This window comes from Ochotona princeps, chromosome 29 (assembly GCF_030435755.1).
Source record: "Ochotona princeps isolate mOchPri1 chromosome 29, mOchPri1.hap1, whole genome shotgun sequence".
Lineage (NCBI taxonomy): Eukaryota > Metazoa > Chordata > Mammalia > Lagomorpha > Ochotonidae > Ochotona > Ochotona princeps.
This window is the reverse complement of record NC_080860.1, coordinates 18,721,542-18,733,625: the sequence shown is the minus strand read 5'-3', so window position 1 is coordinate 18,733,625 and position 12,084 is coordinate 18,721,542. Positions and strand designations below refer to the sequence as shown.

General features: G+C 46.5%; 1 protein-coding gene across 3 annotated transcripts in view; it reads left to right on the top strand.

Moving 5' to 3' along the window:
- Positions 1–12,084, top strand: part of LOC101536605 (sodium/glucose cotransporter 1-like) — a 48,017-nt gene that overhangs the window by 17,876 nt on the left and 18,057 nt on the right. For 2 of the 3 annotated variants that reach the window (XM_058656629.1, XM_058656628.1), the window contains 3 exons: positions 3,322–3,542; positions 9,881–10,016; positions 10,843–10,950. In XM_058656629.1, the coding sequence (XP_058512612.1) occupies positions 3,322–3,542; positions 9,881–10,016; positions 10,843–10,950 (465 nt within the window). The remainder of the gene's footprint in view (positions 1–3,321; positions 3,543–9,880; positions 10,017–10,842; positions 10,951–12,084) is intronic. The other variant, XM_058656630.1, reaches the window with a different exon arrangement.

Below are 12,084 nucleotides of genomic sequence, written 5' to 3'. Positions count from 1 at the left end.
GGCTCCAGTAGTGAAAAGTTACTATCATGAAACATGAGCCCAGCTGAGGCATTGCAGTTCCATGGAGCAATGCTTCCGGGCCCCACAGAATGAAAAACAGGTAGAATCACGCAGACTCACCCAGGCCTCGCTCTTACCATTCTGTGAGCATTAGTGCTCCATGCAGGGTGCTTAGCACTCTGTTGCTAGGACACAAAATACATTTCAGCCATGGTCCAAGGAATTGGATTGTTTTTAGCCGCACTGGGAAATAGTGACTAACTGAAACAACAATCCATAAACTATAAACCATAGTGAACCATCGTGTTCAATTATGTGCTAGTGTTAAATAAAAAAAAAAAAAAAACTTTGAAACCTGCCAAGGCTACTCCTAACAGTTGATAATGGCATCCAAATAGAATAAACTTTAGGATTAGGTGCAGTATTCCATTTAATGTTAGCAAAAATTTTCTCTCTAAATAGTTAACATATTCTTCACTGAGAAATTTAATGATATTTTTTAACTAGGGTACTCAGGTTAGCTTTTGGTTAAGTAAGCCTGTACCAAATAATGAAATTATTATTTTCTTTTAAAAATACACACGGTGTTGTATATCCACCAATTGAGTTGTTATTCTTCAAAGCTAGTCACAGTGGGAACCGATGTGTGTATAATTTGATTTTCAGGAAACAAAAGGGCCGCTCAGTTCTCCAGTTTTACTCCCCAAAGACAGCCAGGATTATGTTTTGTGTGTTTCCTTCCCAAGCCATTCTTCACACATGCAAGCTTTTTAAAACACACGAGATAATATATGTTTCATAGCATCAAAACTGAGTTTTGCAGCCTGTTCTGTCACTAGTACCATGTTATAGGCAAATCATCCATGTCACACAGCCACATTTTTGTTTCTGCTTTTCCGTTTGTAATAAGCTTTTCACAGCAGGCACAGATTGACGAAAGATCAAAAAACACACTAGTACCAAGCACCCAGGTCCAAAAGTTATACTTTAGTTTTCTTCCTCTCTAGATTGGTAATTTTTGCTTATTTTTTCTTGCCATATTACATCAGCTAAGACATTCAGGAGAGTGTTAGCAGAAGCAGAGACCATAGGGTGGGGTTTTGGAACAGTAATTTAAAGATTTATTTATTTTTGTTTTTAGAAAGGCAGACTTACAAAGAGAGGAGATACTAAAAGATCTTCCATCTGTTGATTCACTCCCCAAGTGGCTGCACGGCTGAAACTAAGGTGATCTAAAAGCAGGAGCCAGGAGCTTCTTCTGGGTCCTCTGTGTAGGGTCCCAAGGCTTTGAGCCATCCTTTACTGCTTTCCCAGGCCATAAGCAGGGAGCTGGATGCCTAGTGGGGCAGCCAGGACACAAACTGGCATCCATACGAGATCCCAGCACATGCAAGATGAACACTTTAGTCACTAGGCTATCACATTGGGCCCTGGCATAGTAGTTTAAATGTCACTTTTGTGTCCCTTACCCGAGGGCTTTGGTTTCAGCCCTGGCTCTGCTTTCTGTCCCAGCTTCCTGCTAATGTGCACCCCGGGAGGCTGCTGTTGATGACCCGGGTCCTTATGTACATACCGTGCACATGGGAGAGCTGCAGGGAACTCTGACCTCCTGGCTTCAGCCTGGCCCAGCTCTGGCTATTGAACACATTTTGGGGAATGAACCAGCAAGCAGACGGAAGATACCTCCCTCTTTCTTTATCTCTCTCTCTCTTTCTCTGCCACTCAGCCTTTTAAATAAATAAAAAGTAAGCAATTTTTTAAAGCTTTTTTTTATTAGAAAGATTTACAGAGAGAGGAGAGACAGAAAGATCTTACGTCTGTTGGTCCACTCCCCAAATGGCCACGTTGGCCAGAGCTGAGCCAATCAGAAGCCAGAAGCCAGGAGCTGCTTCCGGGTCTCCCACGCAGGTGCATGGTTCCAAGGCTTTGGGCCGTCCTGGAATGCTTTCCCAGGCCAAAAGCAGGGAGCTGGATGGGAAGTGGAGTATCTGGGGTATGATCCCAACACTTGCAAGACAAGGATTTAGCCATTGAGCCATCTTGCAGGGCCCAAAATACCTATTCATTTTATAGTGACTCAGTGTCTTCTCATTGACTGGTCTTGACTCCAAATGATCAGAGCCCATTTCAATGATCAAGGCTGTTTAAAAAGAATATGGTTTTGGGCCCGGCGGCATGGCCTAGTGGCTAAAGTCCTCGCCTTGAAAGCCCTGGGATCCCATATGGGCACCGGTTCTGATCCCGGCAGCTCCACTTCCCATCCAGCTCCCTGCTTGTGGCCTGGGAAAGCAGTCGAGGACGGCCCAATGCATTGGGACCCTGCACCCGCGTGGGAGACCAGGAGGAGGTTCCAGGTTCCCAGCTTTGGATCGGCATGCATCGGCCCGTTGCAGCTCACTTGGGGAGTGAATCATCAGACGGAAGATCTTCCTCTCTGTCTCTCCTCCTCTGTGTATATCTGGCTGTAATAAAATGAATAAATCTTTAAAAAAAAAAAAAAGAATATGGTTTAATATGCATCCACTCCCCCCCCAAAATGGATGTTTTTTTTTTGTTTTGTTAAGCATGTGCTTTAGTACTTTGTAAAATTTTTTTGCCCTTTAATGTTACAAATCTGCACCACTGTTAGGATATCAGAGGAGAAATTCTATAGAATCTTAAGGAAAATTTCACTGGTGAAGTTTTAGAAATATTTTTCTGGCATTTCATGAAATTCATTCATGTCGCGGTCAAGATTCCTTTATTTGTGATGGTCATTCCTACCTAATGTAGGCAAATACGTACTTGCTTTGTTTTGTGTAGCCATACACAAGGGCATGGACTAGCTCCAGGACTCTGAATCAACATAGCAGGTGAAAGAGCTTCAGGTGGTCCCGCTCACTGCGAGCCCCATGGGAGGAAGCCATCTTTCTCAGTTGCTTCAGTAAAGCCAGTTCTGTTCTCACCCAGCTTGGGTCTCCTGTCCATCCCTCAACACATCAGTTAGTGCCTGGGTACCCAGGGAACACTGGGCCAAGCCTGGGTCACATGATGGAGCTGGGGCAGGAGGCAGCTTGACTAGGCCCACCTAACTAACCCACACATCTTGGGATATGAGTTGAAACTAGGGGTTCTGTGACCAGAAGCAGGAAGGGAGGGACGCTGGGTGCACCAAGGCCCGTGGCTCTTCCCGAATAAGGTCTTGACTATGTCACCCTCCCCCTAGTCACAAGTTTATGGATGAGATGCAGTTGGTTGCAGAGGGTCTGACTTTGCCATCTTGCCCCTTGAGTCATGTGCTAACGTGCTGTTTAAGGAGCTGATACCTGCGATGTTTTCCAGCCTTTAGGAAGGTGGGAGGATATCAGGAGCTGCTGAATAGGTACCCGAAGGCCATTCCCCGTATCATAAGTGATGGCAACTGGACTGCCAAGCCAGATTGCTACCTCCCCCGCCGGGATGCCTTCCATGTCTTCCGCGATGCTGTCTCCGGGGACCTTCCTTGGCCGGGGCTCGTCTTCGGTAACCCTTGCGTCAGCTTCTACTACTGGTGCACCGATCAGGTAATTAGAGATGTCATCACTGAAAAAAATGACTGCCCCGTGGAGCCTCTTGGGGGTGCACATTCCAGGCCACAGCACGGACTCTGCCGCTGGAAGGACTGGTGGACCTGTCTGCTCTCCACAGTCTGATTTCCCTCATAGTTTTCATCTATTGCCTAAATAGCATTATAAGAAGTCACAATATAAGCACAATTTTCATGATGGGTGTTTGACACGGAAGTTTGAAGATGTTCCTGGGTGTGTCTATATCCCCTATTGGAATGCCTGGAGTCTCGACTCCACTTCTTCAAGACCTGTTAGTGTGCACCCCGCGAAGCAGGAGGTGACAGCTCAAGGAATTAACCTCCTGCCACCCACGTGGGACACCTGGATGAAGTTCCCAGCTCCTGGATTCCACTACTGCACGTATCTGGGAAGTGAATGAGTAGCTGGAAGAGTCTCTTTCTCTCTCTCTCACTGCCTATCTTTGTCTGTCTACCTTCCAGTGAAAGTGAGCAAATAAAAAAAATTTCTCCACATCCCCCCATCCATAACATAGATTTATTTTTTTTCCTTCCCCATCATTAGCTAAAACACAGGTTCCCCTACAAGTGAAAAGGAATTTTTTTGCTGTTGTTGTTCTGATTGCCATTGAACAGATGCATTCTTTTAAACCCATTATGGGGAAGCAGAAAGATATAAAAGGCATTCATGTGACCACCACCCCAGTTAAAAAATAGAACGTAGCCATTACTTGGTAATAAAAGTAATGCATCCTTGCTAAAATAAAATAAAAGTTCAAGCGTGAAGCACCAAAATCCCATCAAAAAGTGACAGCGCAGTATTATACCATGTGCTTCCATACACCTGTCAATACATATAAGCAGATAGATGTGTGTGAATGATTTAACATAAGTGAGGTGCTGCTGCTCTTGCCACTGCCAGCATCCTTTGGTTTTCTGTACTTTCATGTCGGTGAATAACTATCCAGACTTCCCTTTCTTTTCTTATGGGTTTATTTTATTTTTATTAGAAAGGCAGATTTACAGAGAAAAGGAAAGACAAAAAGAAAAATCTTCCATCCATTGGCTCATTCCCCAAGCGGCCGCATCAGCCAGAGCTGAGACAATCTAAAGCCAGGAGCTTCTTGCATGTCTCCCACGTGGGTGCAGGGTCTCAAGGCTTTGGGCCGTCCTCGACTGCTTTCCCAGGCCAGAAACAGGGAGCTGGATGGGAAGGGGGGCAGCAGGGATTAGAACCTGCACCCATACAGGATCCCAGTGAATGCAAGGCAAAGACTTTAGCCACTAGGCCACCGCGCCAGGCCTCCACATTTTCCTTTCTTAAGGATGTTTAAATTTTTTGAGAAACAGAGACAGATGGATAAAGAAAATAAGCTCCCCTCTGCTAGTTCTCTAACCCCCACAGGTCCCCAGATAGCCAGGGCTGGGCTGCACAGGAGCTGGGAGTGGGGACCTCAGCACAGGTCTCCCACCTGGGTGACAGGGACTGACCCAACAGGCACTCCAACACGGGATGCAGGCATCCCACCAGCACCTTAACCATCTAACCAGGCTAACCAGGCTAACCATCCACCTCTGTATTTCATCTTCCACTGTGTCTGAATACCACAGCACACCTGACCATTTGCTAACGAGTGATGAGATTTCCCGGATTTGCTCTACAGCCCCTGGCGCTTTGACCTTTCTTGGGCATGCATCACTGCAACATTTACCTAACCCCTAGTGACCTTATGCATACATTTCATTTGCTTAATTACATGTGCCAATTCCTTATTATATATGTTCAGAGATACACATTAAATTTTTTTTCTGGGCCCGACATGGTAGCCTAGCAGCTTAAGTCCTCACCTTGCATGCTCTGGGATCACATATGAGCGCCAGTTCTAATCCCAGTGGCCCTGCTTCCCATCCAGCTCCCTGCCTGTGGCCTGGGAGTCGAAGACAGCCCAAAGCCTTGGGACCCTGCACCTGCATGGGAGAGCTGGAAGAAGCTCCTGGCTCCTGAATTTTTCCTCTCTGTATATATGACTTGCCATAATAAATCTTTAAAACAAAATTTAAATTTATTCTAATATCCAACCACATAGCTGCTCTCCTGAATTCTAATAACTTTATATAAATTTTTAATCGACACCACATATCACCTACAAATCATGAGAGAATTATTCCTTCTGTTTTTCTCCTTGAGCCTCTTGCTTGTTGGTCTTTTCTCACTATGCAAACTTGGATTTCAACGTAGAAATCAGCTTCAGTTATAGATGTTAATATTTCCTAGTTATAAATGTTAATGTTTCCTTTTAGATGCAATTGTAAGAGAAAAGTAAGAGCGATCATCAGAAACAAAACAGTGCCACTAGCAGGCTAGGTTGCAGGGTCATACATATTTATGTATTTTAGTTGTATACTTTGCCAAATAAAAAATAGACCTATGTTTTAAGCACATTTATGAGTATTGATCATAAACAGGCTATAAAAGAGGCCCTATTACATTCTAATCAATAGATAGATATCATATACTGTGTTTACATTAGTGAGAATTAAGACTAATAGCAAAAGGGTAGCTGATAAAATCTCTTATGTCTGAAAATTAAGTAGCATGCTATTAAATAGCTTGTGGATTGGAAAGCAAAAACAAAATGGCATTTATAATTGAATGGCGATGAAAACACCGCATGTCAGCTTTTAGGGCATATTGCAGATAGTATAATGTACATTTTGGTAAATGTGAAAAGTTAGCTGTAACAAGCTAAACACTGAAATCAAAAAATTGCGTAAAGACCAATAGACCAAAGAAGATTATGAAGGCAGAAACACAAGGAGAAATAAAATAATGAAAAACAATTTTCTGTCACTATAATGACACCCCTGAGGTCAGACTGTAGGAAGTCAAGAGGTTTATTTGGCTCACAGTTTTGGAGGCTCTAAGTCCAGACAGCAACAGTCTGACTCTGGTAAGGGCCCCACAGCAGGTGGCATGTGGGAAGAAATCATATCTCAAAATCAAAAAGCCAGAGAGATGGGAGTCGCACAATCCCTTCAGAGAATGATGCCCCCTGCTGGGCCCCACCCCAAAACATGCCACCCTGAGGACCAAGCTTCTAAAACAGAGGCCCAAAGGCTAGAGGGGAAGGGGGAGATACAAAGCAACACCCAAACATAGCAACAGTGACAGAAACCATTGAAGCAGTGAGTGAAAAAGCAAATGGTGACTAAAACCAAAAGCTGGTTCCTTGAAGACTAATGAGGTGGACCTCTTCTGACTGGGGTGGGAAAAAAAAAGTGAGATTCACACAAAATACCCATCAGGAAGGGGGCACGTGAAAATACAGAATTTTTTAGAAATTACTTTTTAAAAAGTTACTTTTATTGGAAAGGTGTATTTACAAAGAGAAGGAGAGACAGAAAGATCTTCCATCCTTTAGTTGACTTTCCAAAGTGGCTGCACCGGCCAGAACTTGAACTGATATGAAGCCAGGAGCTTCTTTCGGGTCTCCCATACGAGCGCAGGGACCCAAGGACTTGGGTCACCCTCCACTGCTTTCCCAGGCCACAAGCGGGGAGATGGATGGGAAGCTGAGCAGCTGAGTTGCAGGTGCTTGCAGGGAGATTAGCTATTGGGTTACCATTCCAACCCTTAGAAATTACTTTTAAAAAATTATTTACTTTCATTGGAAAGGCAGAGATATATATATAGAGAGAGAAGGAGAGACAAGGAGGATGATCTTCTGTCTGATTATCCACTCCCCAAGTTGCTGCAATGGCCGGAGCTGAGCCGATCCAAAGCCAGGAGCCAGGAGCTCTTCTGGGTCTTTCACACAGGATCAGGGTCCCAAGGCTTTGGGCCGTCCTCGACTGCTTTCCCAGGCCACAAGCAGGGAGCTGGGTGGGAAGTGGGGCTGCTGGGATTAGAACTGGTGCCCATATGGGATCCCGGTGCATTCAAGGCTTTAGCTGCTAGGCCACCATGAAGGCCCAGAAATGACTTTTAAACATGTTGAATACACATATATTGACACATTTCTAAAACCCATCTGCAATGGACAAATTACTAGGAAAGTACAAAATGCCACTTAGGGCAGATGAAGAAATGTTGGGTAGAGAAATAAAGCAATTAAAGAGTACAAATGATAATTCAAGACATCTCTCCTCCAGCTGTGGGCCCATATATCTAGGAAGAAAGAGAGAGAAAGAGAGAGAGAGAGAGAAAGGAAGGAAGGAAGAAAAAGAGAGAAAGAACTAACAGAAAGAAAGAAAGAAAGAAAGAAAGAAAGAAAGAAAGAAAGAAAGAAAGAAAGAAAGAAAGAAAGAAAGAAAGAAAGAAAGGAAGAAAGAAAGAAAGAAAGAAAAAGAAAAAGACAGACTGCCCAGGCAACCAGCAGGCAGGATTTTTTTTCTTCTTTCCTTCCTTTCTTTCTTTTTAAAGATTATTGGAAACATGGATTAGGTTTGCAGAGAAAAGGAGAAACAAAGATCCTACATCCAATGTTTCACTTCCCAAGTGGCCACAATAGCTGGAGTTGAACTGATCCAATGCCAGGAGCCAGGAACTTCCTCTGGGTCTCCCACATGGATGCAGAGTCCCAAGGTTTTGGGCTGTCCTCTACTGTTTTCCTAGGCCATAATTAGGAACTGAATCTGAAGTGGAGCAGCTGGGACACCAACTGGCACAATATGGGATCCTGGCAATTGACAAAGTGAAGATTTAGCCATTGACCTATCTTACCAGTTCCAGATAGCTTTTCTCTAATCTTCTACAAAATGTTCTAGAAATTTTTAAAAAAAAAGTGAAAGCTACCCATATCATTGTATGATAGCAGGATAACCTTGGTTTCAAAGCTGTATAAAGAAATTAAGGGAAAATAAATTAAGGGAAAATAAGGAACATTGATACAGAAATGTTTAAGACTAAGTCAGGTTTAATTTGGCCATTGTAAGGATAGCCAAACAGAGTATGCATTGGGCCCAGTATGATGGCTTAGTGGCTAAATTCTCGCCTTGTTTGTTCTGGGGTCCCATATGGGCACTGGTTGTGTCCCGGGTACTCCACTTCCCTTACAGCTCCCTGCTTGTGGCCTGGGAAGGCAGTAGAGGACAGTCCAAAGTCTTGAGATCCTGCACCTGCGCATGAGATCCCAAAGAAAATCCTGTCTCCTGGCTTTAGACATTCAGAAACTCCTTTCTCCTGATTCAGCTCCAGTCCTTACAGCCACTTGGGGAGTGAGCCAGTGGATGGAGACTCTTTCTCTCTGTAAATCTGACTTTCCAATAAAAAATTTTTAAAAAATTAAATCTTTTTAAAAATGTACTTGGAAAAACAAGAAAAATCTAAAAAAAGTGAAAAATCCTAGCCACGCCCCCCCCACCTTTGGTTAACTGGTGTTGCCACATTGGTTTCTTGCTGTGGGCTTTTTCCCTAGGCATCGGGGCATGGCATGCATGCTGTTTTCCATCCTGTGCCTCTTGGTCACCATCACACTGTAGAAATGTTCTCACTTAAGTGTTATTCATGCAAGAGCGTAATTTTTCTTTCATTGACTTAATGCCCTGGGCCGCATCTTTATTCTGCTTCCATCTACCAGCGCACTCCCCAAAAACCTGCAACATAGCGAGTACTGGGAGCACCAAAGCCAGAAGCCAGGAACTCCATCAGATCTCCTCCCACCCCTCCCACCCCGTGGGTGGCAGGGACCCACGTCCATGAGCATTCACCTGCTGCCTCCGTGGGATGTGCGTCAGCAGGGAACCGGAACTGGACGGGAGGCCCAGACGTGAACCTTGGCACTGTGGTGTGGGGCAGAGGCATCTTAGCGACAGCACCAAAGCGCCGACCTCCTCCTCCCACCCACTGTCTTACCCCCGTCTCAGCTCGGATGAAGCAGGCACTCTCTGGTTCTGCACCCACTTTAGTTTTACGTGGAGTCACCAGGGCCTATTCCTTCCACCCAGCAGAGACATCTGTGGCCTCTAGGAGGGAGTCTTGTCCTTGCCAGAGGACAGCTTGTCAACACTCCGCTGCCCTAATTGGCACTCAGCAAGCAATGAGGCCAAAGTCACACGTGGCAGCCCGGTCCCCTCCGGGAGCCATGTGTTGGACAAAGCATGCTCTCCACTCACGCACATCTCCCCAGCTCCCAGATACCCCAGAGATGTCTGGATAAACGGGAAGCTCTTTCACAAAAACTTGCCGCAGGCGGGCTTGAGGTTGGGGCAGGGGAACGACACCTCCTCCTGCTTACAGCAGGTCACAATACTCCTCTGTGTGGCTGAGGCAAACCTTCTGCTCTCTGCGCTCATTGAAGTCCTCACCAGCCTCACCTGCTTGCGTTTCCTTGGCAGGTTTTCTTCCAGCTATGCCTGGCAGGGAAGAACCTAACTCAAGCAAAAGGCGGCTGCCTTATGTGCGGGTACCTGAAGATGCTGCACCTGTTCACGCTCGTGATGCCGGGGATGATCAGCCGCATCCTGTACACGGGTAAACTCGACTGCAGATTATCTCCCTAAAAGGCAAGAGAGAAAGGGAGGAGCCAGAAACTCCATCCGGATCTGCGATCCAATGAGTGGCAAGGATCCAAGGACTTGAGCCATCTCCTATTGCCTTCCCAGGGTGCACATTAGCAGGAAGCTGCACTCAGGAACAAAGCAGGGACACTGACATTGGATGCAGTCTTTCCCAAGCTGCATCTTAATTACTGTGCCGAACACTACGCCAGGAAAGTGCTGGAATCTGATCCTCCCCTGTCTTAGACACACGCACTGCAGGCAGAGTTATCAGGTCTCCCAGAGGTCTCTCCTAAGGTTAGGACTGGGAGATGAATCCCGGCCACTGTGCCAGTCCCCAATCTGTCTCTTCTCTTACCCTAAATTTCTTCGCCATTGTATCAGAAAAAAAAGTCAGTCCCAGCATCCCCGACTTTAGAGTCCAGCTGTCAGGAAATTATGTGGTATGTTCATTAAGTGCTGCATCCTTGTGGGGTGCCAACTAGATTCCTATGCCCCCTGAGAGCTGGAACCCACTCCCCATCCCAAGTCACTACTCACCCGCATCAGGGTCAAGGAAATAAGGCTGTAAGTTGCTCACAAGGTAGTATGTGAAAGAACCATCTGTTGGCTTTCCTGGCACCTGGCTGGGGCCACTAAACAGCTTATCAAGGCCAAGTGACTTGCTGTGGGCCACACCCCTTCTGCCATAAGCTAGAACAGCCCCCAGTGGACCAGGAACACACGCCTCCCCTTCCTGGAGCCCAGCCCAGAGAACTCTAAGGCCTAAGCATTGACGCAACCATCGCTTCTCTTTCCAGAGCAAGTGGCATGTGTGGTTCCTTCCGAGTGTCAGAAGTTCTGCGGGGCCAGCAGCAGCTGCAACCCCATCGCTTACGCAATGCTGGTGATAAAACTGCTGCCCAGCGGTAAGAAACAGGGCCTGCAGCTGAGGACATGATGAGGGAGAGGAACTGTGCTCTCAACTCTCTCTACCCATCAAGCCCCTGGTTCTGGTGGACATGCAGGCCCTGGAGTGGACAGGAGTGTGGGGAGTCTTGTTGGCCCTGGCAGAAGCCGCGTGGCCTCCTTCTTCCTTTGCGTGCCCCATGCGCTGACTGCCCCGCCCTCACAGAGGCACAATGTGCTACAATTACTCACTTCACCTGCTCAGCTCAGCCCCTGGCTCATCCATTCGGAAAATGGGCTCCACTCTGTGCAGAGGTGTTTGCTCCAGACCCTTAGAACATGAAGATGAGCAAGAGCTAGGTCTTCCTTGTGAGAGCTCGCCATCCTGCAGGATGGGCAAGGAAACAAGAGAACGGCCATCCAAGAGTCAGGTGACAAGCCTTGTGAGGTGACGAGGCGCATGTGTGTTTCTGTCACACCTTGTAATTAGTTGGGGAAGTTGCAGCATCCTCAGTCAAATGCAATCTGGATGAATCAGATAGAGGAAGACCCTGACCTTCCCACAGCTCAGGGAGTTGTCTGGACTGCCTCCCCTCCGCCCACACACCACCACCACCCCCCACAAGCCCCAGGAAATAGCTCCTCTCAGAGTACTCAGAGTATCTAGGCCCCTGAGGGAACTGCAGACAGGCAAACCCAAGGACCCCTCCACCCCACCACTGCCAGTCTGTAGCTGCACTGCATATGCTGCATATCCAACTGAATCCAGTTGGGGGCGCTCCTGCAGCAGGCTTCTGGTTCAGAAGCTGGTTACCCTCACATTAACCCCCCCAAACACGTGAAAATCTCAATGGAACTGGTGAAGTGCTTTTCACATGTTGATACTACATAATACTCATTTCTAACTGCCCACCCTTTGTTGAGAATTTGCCGCCTGTATTGGGCACTGTGATTACCCTTTCACTTCATCTTTTAAAAATAGTTTTTTTTTTTTTATTTGAAAGACAGAGTTACAGAGAGAAGAGATGGAGAGGGAGAGAGGTCTTGACTCTGCTGGTTCACTTCCCAAATGGCCGCAATAGCCGTAGCTGAGCCAAATCGAAGCCAAAAGCCAGGAGCCAGGGTTGGGCCAGGTGCTGCCATCAGCGGCCAGG